Source organism: Bombus affinis, chromosome 10, assembly GCF_024516045.1.
Source record: "Bombus affinis isolate iyBomAffi1 chromosome 10, iyBomAffi1.2, whole genome shotgun sequence".
Taxonomy (NCBI): Eukaryota; Metazoa; Arthropoda; class Insecta; order Hymenoptera; family Apidae; genus Bombus; species Bombus affinis.
This window is the reverse complement of record NC_066353.1, coordinates 10,442,880-10,460,998: the sequence shown is the minus strand read 5'-3', so window position 1 is coordinate 10,460,998 and position 18,119 is coordinate 10,442,880. Positions and strand designations below refer to the sequence as shown.

General features: G+C 39.9%; 1 protein-coding gene across 14 annotated transcripts in view; it reads left to right on the top strand.

Annotated features, from left to right (window-relative positions):
• The window catches only part of LOC126920832 (lutropin-choriogonadotropic hormone receptor), a 46,636-nt gene that overhangs the window by 3,845 nt on the left and 24,672 nt on the right, over nucleotides 1–18,119 (top strand). For 2 of the 14 annotated variants that reach the window (XM_050731627.1, XM_050731626.1), the window contains exon 1: nucleotides 1,172–1,699. The exons of 10 other annotated variants lie outside the window; for them this stretch is intronic. Coding sequence is in view for 1 of the 4 variants with exons in the window: in XM_050731623.1 (XP_050587580.1) it covers nucleotides 1,611–1,699 (89 nt within the window). In the remaining 3 variants the exon portion in view is untranslated. Of the gene's footprint in view, nucleotides 1–1,166; nucleotides 1,700–18,119 lie in introns of those variants that run through there. 2 more of the 14 variants (XM_050731623.1, XM_050731630.1) reach the window with 2 other exon arrangements.

Here is an 18,119-nt window from a genome sequence, read left to right as displayed (position 1 = left end):
TTAGTAGTAATTTGTTTTCTAGGTAAATCGTGTATAGAATAAAATTAAGTTGAATTCAGAGATTTCATCAAACTTTTAAGATACGGCAAAAGATAAAATAATAAAAATGGAACTGTGCAGAAGTAAAGATGCAAGGAAAATCAGGACAAGGTAAATGCACTTCGTCAGAAATCTAATATAAAATTCCCGGTACGGTAAACTACTTTGCAGAAAATCACTGTCAGAATGAAAACCTGCGAGAATAAGAATTCCCGGTAACGAACATCGGGATGACGTTAAATCTCCAATCAACACGATCGAGGGAAAGGGCTTTCAACAGGCTTGTAGCGATTATGTTATTCAAAGATAATATCGGTCGATCGAAAAAGTGGAAAGTAAAACGGTTCAGGGAAGTTTCTTAATCGGACAATTGCGTTAGCTAAATTAAAGCTTTATGCCGTGTATGCTTCTCATCGGTCACGCGAAGTTAGGCTCGCGTGTTGCGTGTGACCGTGGAATAACTTAGACGGCTACACGGCAAACAAATAAGGCTACAATAATTTCTATCTATTATGGAATCTCAGCGAAAATGAATTATAACGTTATTAAATCATCGTGATGCTTAATGTTCTTATACTATATCTACTATACTATATCTTTTACTATATATACTATACTATATTTTATCACAGGAGAATGATTCTTTGATGCTCGTTTTGTTAAAAACTCTTTTACTATTCTAATAATTTTACGATCTAAATTTAGTCAAATCGTAAATATTAAGCTACGTAGAGAGTTTGTTTACGTTTTCTTGAAAGCACGAGTGTTACCACTTGACTGCAGGTTTTCATGCGTTCATGGACAATTTGGAGATACACAAATGCACAGAATGCACATAACGTAATGCAGACACGTAGAAAAGCGTTAGTACGTATAGCGTTCTTCATATATATATATTTAATGGATAAAACAATTTTTTATCCATATTATAGTTTTTCAATAATATTCGTAAAGAGGTAAATATAGAATTTGCACAAATATCTGCAGCCTGGTCGTTACTTTCATACTTAGACCACAAAGCAGGAACACGATAACTTATCATTGATAAGTCACGTTTCTTATTTCTTTATTCTACATACATACATATACATGTATGTATATATATATAGATTTTGAGAAATGTTTCAAATTGTATACCTAATCAGCATCTTCGTGCCTCGTTATAGGGTCAGTGAAATTTCAAAGCGTTTTATACAATATGTACATCAAGATTTTCCTTGGCTAAATGTCGCAATACCTTGGCGAGTCACCGCAGGTGTGACATAACGACGTTTGATGATCTTGTGAAAAAAAGCTAGTAAAACTTTAGTAATGGTATAAATTCAACCTAATTATATAGCTGAATACACCGTGCATCGTATACTTGTCGTCATAATGCATCGAGGCAACGAGTGCTCTAGCCATAAAAGTCTGTCTTTAGGAGGTAAGATAAAGCGAAGGAGAAATATAAACGAGAGAGAGAGAGAGAGAGAGAGAGAGAGTGTGAGCCAGAGGAAAAGGGAAAGAGAGGAGAGGAGGAAAAGCAGTAGCGTGGAGCATTAAAAACGTCGTCCCGGTGGAGAGCCATAAAAATGAAATCGCACGGTACAATGACGAACGCTTCCAAGAATACAGGAACGAGGCATCAAAGGCGCGGGATAGCATCTTCTAAAGGCAAAAGGTATGAAGTATAATCCGTACAAGTACGGCTGATGATCACCGACCTACATAGCTAGACGTTGATCCTTCTCGACTTGAAGACAGTCGATATTTTATAGATCGCGGTTTAGGATCAAGGAAACGGCGAGGAATCGAGGAAACGAGGAGTCGGCACCAACCGAACTCGGCATTCACCGAGTGCGAATTCTTGCAAAAGCTAAGGGATATTCTACGGTTCGTCCACGTTCGTTCGACCAACATTTTCGTTTGTGTGCTCTTCAAAGAGGAAGTCGTGGCCAAATTAAAAAAGGGGCCGCGAAATTCGCATTCTTCTCCAAATACGAATTTTTACGAGAATCAAACGGTATTCGTTCGTCTACGATTTGTTCTTTCGTCTATCTGCCCGCGTTTGCCCAAAATTTTCGAAAATTACACGTGTTACACAATGAAAGAAACTTTTGGGACGATCTAATGTTAGCCACCGCTATTATATCACATAGCATCACCGTATAAAATCATTGTACAGGGTTCTAACGTATATTTTCTTATTTGTACTTAACATCGTGTATCTTAGGTTCGAATGTTTATTAATAGACCATGATTAATAGAGTTTCATACATTTATGGGAAATTTGATAGTGCATCATCGTAGAAAATCTACACAACGTGAGAAAATATATGAAATACCAGAAGTACGACGCTTTCTGTATTAGTTGATTGATGAAACAATCTTCTACCGAGTTTCTGTCTGTTTAATTATATTCTCGAAAACGTGGATTTGCATAAAAATCCGCTGTCAAGTTAGAAATTCGATAGGTTCAAGATAGTGTCCTGAAGGATATTTTCCTATTCTTCGCTTTCTTCGAGATGTATATTCTTGTTTCCTTGAAGTTCTTCTCGCGGAACATAGTGTACCATTATATTTGTTTTCAACTTTCGTTTTGAATTTCGTTTTTTTCTAGCGGAGTAGAATTTCCCATGCGACTTTCCACGATGAGATCTTCGTTTTAGACCGAGTCTCGGTGAATATCTCTCTCTCTCTCTCACTCTTTGGTTTTGTTTAAGACCGTTTTTATAAAAGTTTCCTCTACAAAGGTAAAAAGCGAAAGAAGTTTTCTCCAGGCATAGCGTTACCGGAGAGACAGGATTAGTTCATTAGGAGTTTTTCCCGCGGGCGAAACGAGTGTCTAAAGTCACCTTTTTCCTCCAGCACTTTTTATCGCGTCTCCCCTTTTCACGAACAGCGACGAGGAATTTTCTAAAATAAAATTTCTAAGCAACCTTTTTGCCATCGTCTTTCCCTTTCCTATCTTCCTTCTTTTTTCGTTTTAACGAAACAACTTTCCTTCTCTAAAAAGTTTCCGAAGATTCCTTCCTTTCGCCATGATTTTTTCTTCCACTGCCGTACTTCTTCTTCCTACGACCGTAACTTTCTTCACAGTGATTTGATCTTCTTTCAATTTCGCGATATTCTTCTTTTCTTTCCCCCTGCTTTTTTTTCTTTTCACCAAGGAAGTCGGTTGCAGAAAAAGACCAGAGGAATAGAAGGCGGCGCGATAGCACAGAGAAGAGGCCACTTGAAAAGCCAAGCAATTTATCTTCCTTCGTCTGTGGAATCGTGGTTGATTAATCGACGGAGGTCGTCGAGATTAATTCGCGCTGTACCTAGGAAACCAGAGCTGGAAATTATCGCCAATTATTGATTGTCAGCAGTGGGTAAATCGACAGAGAGACAATGCCATACCTATTTGTGTATCTAGCTCTGATACAGCCATTCTATTGCTGCAGTTGTCATAAAGAAAATACAAAGATCACGTCTTTTAACCGTGCATCGTATTTTTGTATTATGACCAGATGTATCCTGGCCATTTTCATTTTCCTCGTATTCTTCTTTAAATCTCGTTTCGCCTAAATCTGAAAAAATCTTAAAAAATCAAGTAAAGCGTTAGTGTTAAAAATTGCTCCATGGCGATATCATCTGACGAATATTTTCAGGTATTTTATTAAACAGCAAAAAATATAAAAAAGACTGCGTGCACTCGAAGCTTAAGAAGCTTGAAATTTGAAGAGGAAAAATTTATATTATAATACGTACAAATAAATAAACACGTGTACGAAATATCTTCTACTCGAATAATGCGACAGTATTTCGCGTGCGAGGTCTTTGTGGCTCCACTGGCGTCTGCGGATTACCAGTTAAGGACCGTTGCATTAACTTTGTATCCTCTAGTTTATTTCGTTTCGTTATCCTAAAATTTATCCGCCAAGGCGTCTGTACGTTTGTACGCTATAGCACTGTGCGCGAGTATACGCTCCCTTGTTAATAATTCATTGTTCTTACGCCGGGCTTTGGCATTACGTTCCAGTTCCTGGCAAAGTTCTAATTAATTCGCAAAGTTCTTTAAAGTTCTGTAATTTACGCGTGGGGTTTTTTAAGCAATCTGTCAATCGAATCATCTTTTGTGAAACTTCTATGGACAATCAGAGGAGCTAGAAGCTGATAGAGCAGAAATTCCTCAAAGTGCACGTTAAGGGCGTAGTCTTTACTTTCACATAAAATCGACCTGATCAACGAATCGTCGTTTCCTCATCCCATTTCTCTCAATCTGTGTCTCTCAGCTACGAACCTCTAGAATCCAGTCCTTAAGCGACTTTTACGCTCTTCCATACACCGAAAAGAGTCGAACAAACTCGTCGGTGGATCCAATAAAATTTCACTGTCCACGGTATCTTTCCCCATCCTTCGTCCCTGTGAAAACTCCAAATGCAAAATCTCCACCGCGTAAGCACCGACCAGCCAAACGTTTCTCTTAAATCTTCGAATAATCGATTTCGCAATTTGTCACCGGAATAACTGGTAACTGTGAAGATCAAGAAAAACTTGCAAAAAAGAGAGAGAGAGAGAGAGGGAGGGAGGGAAAAGTGTTACATATATTTCCAACGAGGGAAAAACCCTCTGGCTGGCAATCGTTCCGCGATCAACAGTTGCTCCATTTATTACGTAAAGACGGTTCTACATCGGCTCTTTCAACGACCGATATCTCGGCGTGCAGTTAGGCGCCGATTAATCTCGTTCGCGCTGCACGAAAAATAAATCAGCGCCGTTTTTAAAAGAGAGAAAGAGAGAGCGCGCTCGGTATACGCCGCCGCAGTGCACGCTTTTACATCGATGAGAAATATTTATAGAAAATGAGAAGCAGGTTCGAAAAGTACAGCGTCGAAGGCAATGCCGTTTCATTCATCCTTTCGTCGAACGGACGTGAATCTTTTGCTCCGTTAATTACTCCCATTTAGTAGCGCTGTTCGTTCTAATTATAACGCGCTCCTCTTTCTTCTTTTCACTTTTCCTTTCCTCTTTCTCTTTCCGCTTCCGTTCTTCTTTTTCTCTTCCTTTTTCTTCTTTTGGCCGACTAATGGAAGGTAAATAAGAAGCTCGGACGAGTTACGAAAAGGGAGAGACATTTGCGCGGATCGTCTCGTTCGTAATGTAACTGTTACATATTTCGTTTTACGTGATTTTCTTATTAGAACAGCGGAATACGCTTGCCACGTTCGCTTCGGCAATTGCAATTTCCCGTAAGAAAAATCGGCTGAGAACGTTGCACAGAGGATGAGAAATCTTCATCGTCGGTTCATCGCAAAGCATTGTGATGTTTGTGCGTTTCTTACCAACTTTTGTAAACTATGCGATATCTGTTTGGGAAACTTGTCCAGCGTTATCCGTCGTTTGCTTGCCGCTTATTAGCTGCTCAATACGATTCTCATAGTTACGATGCTTGTCCAAGTTCGTTGCTTTATGTAACGCGCGATAGATGAAGGATACGCTTCCACCGAGTCGCTAGGAATTCTCTTGTGCTTGTGTAAAATTTCACATTGTTTGTTTAAAGTTAAAACTGCGCTCTTCGTTTTCTTCCTTTCGTCGCTTACCTTTGCGTGTAGAATTATTGGGTCGGCAACTAAGTGATTGCGGATTTTGTCATTAAGTGGTATTGTCAAAATCCGCGATCATTTAGTTGCCAACCCATATTTACCTTCTTCTTGCTGATTACGTATTCTGAAACATCGTGTATGTACGTTATATACAGGGTGGTTGGTAACTGGTGGTACAAGCGGAAAGGGGGTGATTCTACGCGAAAAAAGAAATCGAAAATATAGAATAAAAATTTTTCGTTTGAGGCTTTGTTTTCGAGAAAATCGACTTTGGCTGGATTGGTCGTACTGGGGCAATAACTTGGCCACCACGCTCTCCTGACTTAACTCCGCTTGACTTTTATTTATGGAGCTATATTAAATCAATTGTCTATTCTGGAGAAATCGCAAGTTGCGAGCAATTGAAAGGAAAGATTATTGTAGCCTTTCATACTTTAAAACAATCGAATACGTTAGAAAGTGTTCATAGAAATTTAATTAGAAGAGCAGAAGTATGTGTTCGGCAGAATGGGCAACATTTTCAGCAATTTTTGTAATAATAAACTTTATGATTACTTCATATTATTTCGTTATGTATTCCCAATTTTCCGTTACAGCAAAAACAAACATAAACTGCGATAATATCCATCGAGACAACGATCTACAGTGAGATCCGTCATAACGAGACGCGATAAAGTGCACGCGTACCGAGCGAAAATTCAAAGTCGATTTTCTCGAAAACAAAGCCTCAAACGAAAAATGTTTATTCTACATTTTCGACTTCTTTTTTCGCGTAGAATCACCCCCTTTCCGCTTGCACTACCAGTTATCAACCATCCTGTATATTTTTATTTATTTATATTTATTGTTGTTTGGGAAATAAATGCGCTCTTACTTGTCAACGACCGAGATCCGAAGTAACAGTTGCTTTAAACATTTTTAGAGCGAGTGGTTCGGTAGAAATTTAATTTCATCTAAATGGAAACTAGTTATCGATGAATCTGAAAGAAACTTTCCAAAAAATAGTAATTTTCGACTGTTCCGATTGCGGATAACCATTATGAACGATTAAAATGTTTTTTGGCTATCAATAAACATTATCGACGACAGGAATTTTATTTCGGTTGCCAGTAATCGATATAAATGAGCGGAATTTTTTCTGCTTTCCAGTGACCATTATCGATGGCCCGAATTTTGTTTTTGTTACCGATAACCACTATCGATGGCGAAGAATTTGTCTCCGGTTACCGCTGACCAATATCGACGACAAACATTTTTTCTGACTACGTTCGATGTACAATACGTCGATCGTCGTTAACGGTACTGATAATCGGTATTTGTCGACAACACAGAAAAACTTGTCTATTTTATTGAGCAAAAAATCGCTATGAAGATATACAAAAGAAAGGATAAAATCAGAAATATAGTTTAGTACAATATTTTTACTACGAACACTATACGACAATATTTTTCACTTTATTCTTCTTTTCATTTATTTTCATAGCATCTTGTTGCTCGATAAAATATACAAGTTTCATAGTTAATTCTTTCTATATTGTAAATAGGTATATATACTAATTTCGAGTAACGTTAACAACAATCGACAATAGCCGAATGTGTGCAGGAAAAATATTTGCCATCGATAATGGTTACCGGCAACCAAAAAATACAAAATTCTTTTATATCGGTAAATAAAATTAAATTCCCTCGTCGATAACAATTATCCGTAATCGATGGTTCTGAAAAATTTTAATCGTTCGTAATGGCTATTACAAGTAACCAAAATTGTTTAATTAACCATACTAACTCTCGTACCGTAACATTGAGCATTTCTCTTGCAGCAGCTATGTAGGTATCCGGTCAATAAAATACTCGGATTAAAGGACTTGTACAAGCAGATAGAGGGTTTCCTAGTAGAAACGAACGAAGAACACGGTTCTCTACCAGTCGATCAATTTCCAAAATTCGCTCTGCACATCCAGTAACTTGTAACTTTGCGAAATCTCACGCATAATATTTATCGAGTTATAACAATAGGAATAAGGATATCAAGTTGATGATCGAGCTGATATTAAGAACGTGAGCGAACGTTAAAGGAAAAAATTAAAGGAATACACAGCAAAAGATGGAAGAATGAAAGAAGGAAAAATGGTACTCGCCGTTTCCGGTTAGTTGGTCGTTAGAATTCTCGCGTTGCACATGTATTTTCACGCCGGCGACAACTTTTTATTCGCCAGCGACTTTCACGCTCAAGTGGCTGCTCCAGGTCGTGGAGTTCGCGTCGATTCACGACGCGGAAACGAATCTCGCGCAACGTTTCGGGTCAACAGCTCGTTCGCCTAAAATTGGACCCGAAGACGGAGACCCGTTTCCTCGATAGGAGGCTGCGAGGGTTCGCTAATTGGCCGAACGTGTTCGTTTGCAACAACACGCAATCCCACGGATAACCCGGGGTAGTTTCTCGATTCTTTCGTCGTGGAATATTCATCGACTTTGTAGGAAACAGTTCGTTGTTCGACGATTGTCCACGACGAAGATACATTTCTGTCGACGTTTCGTTAATTGCGAATAATCGCGACATTCGACGTTGATAGATGAAGATTGCAGCGTCGTAGAATTAGGAGAAGTTTAGTGAGAGGCAAAGACTGTGGAGGAGAAACGCGATAAGTCGAATTCTCTGTTCTTTACAGGGCAGTGGTCCTGAAATATGAAATTACCATTTTTAGCTATTTTACATGAGAATGTGCTTTGGCTCGCAGTGGAACGTCGCAGGGATTTTTCGCATTATTATTAGCTCGTTCTGCGCGGTACTTGTGTAAGCGAAATACGAAAATATGTAAATCGAACAGGCGTGCGTGCATCTCGTATTAGTAGGAATCGTCCCGTTCCAAAGTCGCGTTACCATTAACTTCGTGGTAATTGATTAAACGTATATTCGCAGAGAGGACAACATTAGCCGTGGAAACAATGTGAAACAGAAAAAATATTGCGCGACCGAAGCATCCAATTTACAAATTAAATTCCAGTTTACAAATTAAACATGGCAAAATTTTCACAAACACCAGAAGATGGGACAAAAGCGAGAAAAATGTCGCCAAAACTCCTCCGCAATTTCTTCTCGACCTCTTCTCGAATCTTCTCCGATCGAAGACTTGGGATCTCCTCTTAAATACGACGATACGCGAAGAATAAAGGAGGAAATTTTCCAAAGTTCATTCAGCTGATAGTCTCCAAGAATATCCGGGAGAAAATAATCTTTATGAATAGCGGCAGCGATCGAACGGAAAACACCGACACCGGTGGGCAATCATCAGGGAGAAGTCGCGTTTCGAGCGCAGCGAGCGTGACCCAAGAAAAGTGATGTATCCGGTACAGATGTGACACGAATATTTCCGGATTACCGGCTCTCGATCGTCCGAGAGTCGCTCAACACGCTGAGATTCTTTCTCGTCGGGATCGATCCCTCTCTCCCCGACCGTTTTATCAAGGGTGACAAGCTTCAAAGCGAAACGAAAATTCATTTGGCAAACGTCTGCGCGCGTTTCTCGCGGTCTTGCAATTTTTCTTTCTCTCTCTGCCCTCTTTGTTTCTCTTCGTCTCTTTCTTTCTTCTGGTTTCTTTTTTCCTTCGCTTTTACCCCGTTTTTCTCTCGTGCACGATGGAATCTCGATAACCAGAGACGACGTTCGCTCTGACCTATATCGCGACTCGTCACCCCGATGGAATCTGGCGCAGAACGCTCGATTTCGAAGGAAATTCACTCTCGTAGGATCGCGTTCATTCATTAAGGTATTTGTAGCGCGACAATATCAAAAGTAAAACGTCGACAGGCAGAGAAAGAGAGAGAGAGAGAGAGCGCAGAATTCCTCTAAGAAGAAATTCCTTGGCCGTTCGTGTTTCCTACGCGCGTGCACTGACAAACACATCGCGTTACAACGTGCACGTCGCTGCTTGGCATTGATAGCGGCGCGAATAATTTCAAATAATTTCAATTCACTTTTACCGAATCAAGAAGCAGGCTACGTTACGTTTTCATTTTTACCTGTTAAAATTTGATGTATTTATAATTCCGTGGGTTTTGCGTCACAGGGCGAAATTACCACTTACACCGCTATCAAGCTGGCCTTAGTTTTCCACCAACGTTCCCTCGTCCTTGGTTGTATCGCTACGAGTAGAAGGTTTCGTAGCGCTTTCGCGAATAACGACCGAACCTCTGCTGTAAAATTTACGTGGCCACTATCAATGCCAAGCTGCGACGTGCGATTGGAAGCAGATACGGTAACGAAATTTTCGTTAGCCGAAAGCAATCTTGCAGAGGAAGAGAAAGAAGAGAGACGCGTGGTACGAGGATTCTTTCGAACCAAGTGCATTCTTCGACGTTGGTTCCTTTGCACTGAGAATGAAAAATCGTGTCCAGAAATGGCGTAAAGAGAATAATTCCTGAATATCTCGTAGAAATATCTTCCTATCGTTACATGCGCCTCTTCAAGATAGTTTAACTTTGAGAAGCTGAGAAGATTTCTTTACGATCGTAAATATGTTGTTTCAGTAATGTGTAATGTTTCAATGATCTCGTTTAAACGTATTGTAGGTAATTGTATTCAAAATTTTGCTATCTCTTGGTACTCAGACTTTCGTTATTTAGTTTGGTTGGTTGGTCTCGATGCGATATCGTCAACTTGATTCAACGGCAATGTCTATAAGTATGCATGGTAGTATATGTTTCAGGGTATATTGAGTTTCCAACCTTATGTTGTCTGACATTTGAGTTCTGGAATTGATTATATAGGTCAATACTGTCCACGTACGCTGTACGTACGTGATATTTAATTTAGTGACGAGTAGGTATCGGCGTGGACGTACGTGATCTTTAATTGATTGGTAAATAACGTATCGTCGAGCAGCGTTTCGACGAATTTAGTCGCTACGCTACCAAACCACTCGAGGTTCGAGTACAATCGACAAATGAGAAATCTCTGACCGATCTTAGGAATTGCGTAACTTTCTGAGAAATTTTCAGTTAATATAACTCGAAGCAATTTTACTTATCATAGTTTTACATAATCTCTACTCCACTTACGGTTGACCTAATTTCATCACCATCTTTGCGATTAAATACTCGTTACGTAAACCCACTAAATTTGTTTAAATAACATTCTAGATAAATAGTTAAGAATAACAAACTGAATGAAAATATATGCAATTACGATATGCAATTGTAGATAAAGAAAGGAAAAGAAAGGAAAAGAAAAGGAAAAGAAAGGAAAAGAAAAGGAAAGAAAGGAAAAGAAAAGGAAAGAAAAGGAAAAGAAGAATAAATTCCTCGGTATGAAGAATTATTAAGAGGAAATCATTAAAATTTAAATCATAAGAACACGAATAACACAAAGAACACGAATAAGCGATGGGATACGAGACTCGTAATGAAAATAAAAGAGATTCGATCACATAAAAGAAGAAGGAAGATTGTGAGTACAATATAACAAAAGTTTCGTATCTAATAAAATGAAATGAAACGAAATAAAATGAAAGAACACGTTGTAACAGAATATAGAAGACGTCGCTCGTTTGACGAACTGCTTCTCCCATGAAACAACGAATAAAATATCCTTCCAGTTCGTTAGAGTGTCGATCGAGCAAACTCTCGTTCTCCGCTTGCCCAACGAAGCGCGCGAGTGACTGTAATCGAAGAAACAATAATCTCGAGACTCAGCTTTTACTTTCCCCTCGCGATATACGTATTCGTGCCGCTTTACAATATGAGCAATGGAGATGAGAGCAGGCAATAAAACAAATCGTATCTCGTTGTATCCGAGAGGCGAAATTTATACGGGGGATCGTAATAAAATTTCTTTAAAAAATATTCCTTTTCCGTGGAGGTAAATGGGTCGAATTTGGCAACGGCCGCTGGAATTACTTTCACAATAACGTCATGTACACGCGATCCACGTCATGGACGTGACCGGCGTGATTAATAGTCCTTCACCGTTCCTTTTAGATGTTTACGCTCGTCTATCGACCATCTGGCCATAATAATAAATAATCTGAATATTAGTGGGCATTTTTTTTTATTTATTTCGATTGACCGACTAGTCGTCGATTCGCGAACGATTAGCCCTTTCGTTGTGACCGATATATATTCTGAAATATTTAGACGCGTAGCGCAGTGACTGTAATCGCCTTTTATACACAACGAAAGTACAAAGTTGGCTGACTATAGTCACCTCTAGTATATCGCGAATCATATCTATCGAATGATTACCGTCATCTTCGTTATACGACAACCACTGGAAACCGAACGACTATAACGATATTTTTATGCAGCGAAAGCACGCGGTTGAACTACGATAGTCAGCTCCGGTATATTACGAATCGACCGTGTTAAATGATTACAATCATCTTTATTATACAAGATACATTTGACACTGAATGCAGTGTATCATCTTTTTATGCAGTGAAAGCACCTGGTTGAATAAGAATAGTCAGCTCCGCTATAATACGAATCGACTTTGTTAAATGATTACGGTCATCTTCATTATACAAGATACACTCGAGACTGAATATACAATTCACGATCATTTTTTTATGCAGCGAAAGCGCATGGTTGAATAACAATAGTCAGCTCCAGTATGTTATGAATCGCCCATATTAAATCATCGTACTCGTCTTTATTGCACAGCGATCGCACAACGCCGAACGACTACGATTATACTTCGTACAAAGCACGAAGTTGATCGACTATAGTCATCTTTAGTAACAAAAGGATTAAAAATGAGACAGCGTTTTTTTCTCTTTAATAAAAGGGCGAAGTGGCGTGCTTATTTAAGGGTCCCGGATTGAAACTTTCTCGGACAGTAACAAAGTGATTCAAATACCAGCGGTGAGAGCGTGACTGGAATATCAAACGATCGTTTGCACGAGTAAGCTCTCCCCTCTTCACTAGGGTCGTCCAGGATGAAACGTAAAATCTTTAGAGTTTGGATCAGGTTTGAGTTAAACGATTTTTTATTTCCTATTCCGAGCTATCGCTGCCCTTCTTTCTTTCAATCTTTCACTCCTTTCTCTTTTGTTAAAGCAGATAGGCAGCGTTTCTAAGTATCGTTCCATCGTAGCACGTTCGATGCAATTTGAGAGTTCGCTGTTCGATAAGGAGGGGAAAAGAGAATTTTCTTCCTCCCTTCTCCCTTTCTCTCGGTTAAATTAATTGGACTTTTAAGTATTTCCCTCTGCCGTGGTACGTTTGACATTGAGTTTGAGATTGATCAGCGAGGTAAGCGAGGGAGAAGAAAAACGATCGTCGATCCTGCGTTCACGAAAGAAACGTATCGATCGATGCCTATCAACTGTCGTCGACGAAAAATTAACGCGAGGCGACGTTAATGAGTTTTGGCTTTCGCCCGTGAAAACTTCCAATGCCACGTCATTGTTACTTACCGGGCCACATGATTCATCCACATCGTATAAATAATCTTTTTACAAGGTTGTAACGTCTCTCTTCGCAGACAGGCGAATAATAATTATCGCGATTTTTCATCCGCTTGTAAATATCGGAGACTTCGAAGCAACACGATGCGAACAAGTTAGCGTTAGGAGATCAGCCTCGAAGATTCATCAACCGACGAATGGTATCGTTACGATTAGACGTTAGACGATTAAACATTGAAACTCGAAATTCGACAAAAATTGCTTTTCTTCCGTAATCGTCGACCGAGTCGAGTGCCGCCACACGACCTCGTTTTGTACAACTTCCCACGCTTTCTTAGAATTTTTACGTATCGTTCGATGCAACGGTGTCGATGGTTGATGTCGAAAATGACTGGTTCTGCGATTCTATAAACGTGCCAAGCCTCGTTTAGCGATCACTGTGCCAGATGTATAATATATTTAGTATAATAAAAACGTACTACGTACCGTGGAATTCCTTTTCTAAGAAAGTAATAGATCGATAAATATAAAAAGATTCGATTATTACGTATTTTCTAAACACCGGTGGTTCTTACCGATTTTGGAAGATCTTGGTAGTTCTGGTGTTAGTCTGTCCATTCAAGAAGAAGGTACCAGTTTTGAGTATCTGTAACGTTAAAGTTGTGAATTATCGTAAAATTCAACTTTTCATCACTGCACAGATCGTCCCACTGGCCACTGTAACCAGCCCAATACGCGTCTACGAAGCGTGGATCCTCTAATTCGTTCATCCGACGCGAAACCGATCTCCAATGGATAGAGAACTCCTGGTCAGACCCATCGCCCGTTGTCATACGGTAGCTTTTATATCACCGCGAAAGTTTTCGAGTATTCTCGTGAAAAACGACCGGTCATAAACAGAAGACGAATCACCTCGTCCCTGTCCTGGTGAATTTTATCATCGGTGGGAAACGAAATCGATGCGGAATCGCGACTTCTCCTCCTCTTCTCGGACATTTTCCAACTGCTGTTACGCGTTTTTCTCTCTTGCACGACACGCGTAATCTAATATCTTGATCGTATGGCGTAATACGGAGCACCAGAATGGTTCTACCCGGTGTAATATAAGGGTCGTTATCGAGCGAACGTTGACAGTAAATTTAGAAGTCGGAACAGAACGGCGCATTAATTCTCGTGAGTAGGTTTTTTTCTAATTGTTCGATCCAGACACGCGCTTTCTCTGGACGCGGGTTTATTTCTCCTTAGATCCATATCGTAAATCACGCGATACTAAATTTACAGCGGGCTAACCCGAAACACGATAAATTCACAGTTAGATAAATCACAGACTTAAGAATCTAATATTAAATGCCAGGTCGATTTCGTAGAAATACTTGTTAAATCGAATCGTTCGAGCTTCATTGTTATTCCACGCGTTTTCATTAACGTTAATAGTCGTTGTTTAGAAATATCTCTCGGGAACGAGGCGATCGTTGTCAGAAAAGTTGTTCGACGTTCCGCAGAATATATTACGTCTGTTCACGAGTACGCGCGAATTATCCTTCGTCGAGATCGTCCAGAAGATTTATTTTATTTATAGGATAGTGCAGATCGTTCGTTCGTTCGATATAAAACATTTGTTGGATAGAACGGCGTAGATTTTCGTTCGTTCTACGTAAAACTCTTATTTTTCTTTTAGATAGATTGGTACAAGTCCTCGCTCATTTTATATGAAACTTTTCTTAGATAGAATAGTATAGATTTCCATTCGCGTTACGTAAGACTAATTTTTTTAATAGAATAGCGTACAATTGTTCGTTGGTTTTATGTAAAACTTTTTAGATAGAATAGCGTAGATGTTCATTCATGGCACAATAGCGTACGTTGAAACGAGTTCAATGATCTGCCACGTAAGGTCATTCGAACGTAACACATCGTCTTAAATTAGCGAGGTCTCGAGTAGTTGTGTCATGCAAATCGCGGGTCATTCACTAGCTAAACTCGCGTGATTCTCGTACACGCTGGAACTAGATCGCCCGTTTATTGACCGTGAATCGTTCTATGATATTGATGAAGATAATAATAATAATAATATTTCAAAGCATCGAGGATAAATAAAAAAACGTACGACGAATTGGAGAATTGTTCCTCTGATAAATCATGAAACTAACGTGACATTTACATTAACGAATTGATGTAACGTCGTATTAAAATCCAGGCAAGAAACACGACGAAATTTATGAAACGATCTGTTCTCGAAACCACGAATTTCTGTTAATTCTTTTTATTTTATTACATACGCTCGGATTAGGAATAGATGATTCACTTACATGATTTTGCTTACAGTCTTCATATCGATCTATGATTATTCGTGACTCTGTAAGTTTGAATTTCCTATTTGAATCAGTCGATTGAATTAATCAATCTAATTGAATTAATCAATTCATATAGAAAAAAAACATATTTTTCAACAAGGAATCAATTTTGAATTTCACGGACTTGTGGCCGTGTTCAGAATGAATTCGACCATTTACTATACTGTGACCTCGGGATGATCTGGAATTCAGAAATTTTGCTTGCGTCAAACGAAACAACATTATGGTTACAGCGTGTTTACCTATAGGTTTTCCACGGTGTCGAAAAATATTAAACTAAAAGGAAACGGGTACAGCGAATATCTTTAAAAGAAAAGATACACGCGTTTTGCTAATTGTCAGAGATACGACGTACTATACACGTTCAGATATTTTTAAGTAACTGATATCCTTACCGAATTTACAGATATGCAACGTTTAAAAATACCGTAGCTGCGTACGCGCGTTGATTAAAAATTCTCTCAATGGCGATTATTATACGTTCTGTAAGTACCGTGAACGTTCGATTACGGCACTTTTAAACGTCGCTTGTCGCCGCAAATTCGATAACTATATCGGTTGCTTGAAATTATCCGAACGTGTACCTCATATCTTGCTGAATGAAACTAAAGTATATGTCCTGCTTTTTTTATCTTCCGAGGTTAGCGTGATCGGGTATCGTTTTCTTTTAAATTCTTGTTTTATTCAATTTACGATCAGTCCGCGAATGGTTTAAACATTACTTGATACAGAAATATTACACCGACAATGAATGGGCTTTATGCTCGTGCCTTTTGTCCCCTCGCAGAAAATCATCGCTCCGTTCTACTCAGGCTACGATAACATAATGAAAAGCGGATGGAAAATCGGTATAGTCCTCGAACCGGCTAAACTACCCTCCAGCAATCGATCGTTCGAACACAGTAGAGGGATCATTTCCCTTTTACTGCAGTAAGCTCGTAAAAAAGACGGAGGCTGCATTATTTGTGGAACAATGCGACATACGGGAGGGAGAAAGAGCCAAAAAAGACCGAGATAAACCTATGATGAAAAGTAGCGAGACGACTACGATTGGAATAACGATGACACCCGCCTCCGTTCCGCCTCCAAATGACCGATCCCTCGTCGTTCCCGGATCCTCTTGTTCCTCGCTGTTCTTCTCTTCTTTTATTTTCGACCCAGTCGGAAAAAATTGCGATCGATAAAAGCCATTTTTCGAGAACTTTGTATCCAACGTACCGTTTTTACTGCGAAGCGTAGCAGTTATCATGTTCGTGAAAATATTGCCACTTAGCGTAAAAATTCTTCCAGGATTATCCGACAACGATTCCATGTTTATTTCGATTATTTTCCACATTGCCCGCGAAGTATTTCACCGTTTCTTCGACGATGTGGCGTTACCATGGCGTTTTTTGAAATTCAACTAACTGCCGAAGAAGATGTTTAAAGAGATGGCAAGGAAGATAAATTGTCAGAGAAAGACGCATCGCGCGGGTAGCTAGTTCCGCGTAAACGCGTCTCTCGTTACGGTAAACTTCTATCCGTGGCTCACCGCTGCTCCACGCTACACGAGACGCGCGAAGGAAAAGTTCTCCAGGCATTCGCCATCCATTTCTCTCCCCCGATCCAAGAAACTACGATTCCCTCTTGCAAACGATCCCCTCCGCGAAACTTCCTCTTGAAAAAGTCATCGAACATTCCCATTGAACGCAAACAGCCTCCCTGTCCTCTTCCTGAAACTCCGCGAAACCTTTCCTTGGGAGCCAAAAAACTTTCATTACCGAGGCAAAGATGCTGAAAGAAAGGCAAACCTTGCATAGAGTTCACGTTCTTTCTTCTCTATTCTTCTTCTTCTTCTTCTTCTTCTCTCTTCGCTTTTCTTTCTTTCTTCTTCTTTATTCGAGCGACGTTCAGTCGGCGCGAAAAATCAATGCATCCTTCTCGTTCTGCTTCGTTTTCGACGAGTCTCATCTTGAGCCTGCGTCGGATGGATCGATGTTTGCTTAGCCAAGCGTGAAACAGGTCGGATAAGGAGAGCCGACAGAATGATTAATCGGTGGCGATTATGAAAACGTACGACCATGGGGGCCGAGTCTTTTGAAATTCATAAACGTCGTTGTTCTTCGTGTCTGGCCATCGCTCGAACGAAAAACAGCCGTTGACGAGGAAGCATTACGAAGGAAAGTTTTCGGATCGGGCAATCGCTGGCTGCGTGTTACGCGAAATATTCGTCTTTTTCCTTTTTTCCTTCTCTCACGAGCCCTGTCAGTAATAAAATCCACAAATAAAACAGTCATTTCGTTACAACTTAATTCTATATTGTAACAGCCACGCGTACTCCGTGTTCGACGAGTATACTCGTCATCGCTTACTTCTCGCGACACGTTTTTCAATGTTTTCAAAGAGGTCGCGACAAACAACTGGTTAAACCGTGGAATCGCGTACATATTGTGGTATCGTAGACAAATGGCCTGAGAAATATCGGGAGAACCATAAACAATGTCGCGAGAAAGTCGAAGTGCCGACGGGTCCATCAATTTGTCGTCGGTCCTTCGGTCGAACAGTTACACCGAAGAAGGATCTACGTGACCCTGGCCTTTGAAAAGACAAAGGGATGCTAAGGGAGAAAGACGAATTAACAATCAGTGTGAGTCGAGAAGTCAGGGTGTTGTCAGCGTTGTCGACAGAGCGTGGTCCGCGTGAAAGAGAGCGTTGGAACCGTGGTGACGAGGGTTGTAAATTAACTATTTAGTTGTCTTACTTATAGCACATTACT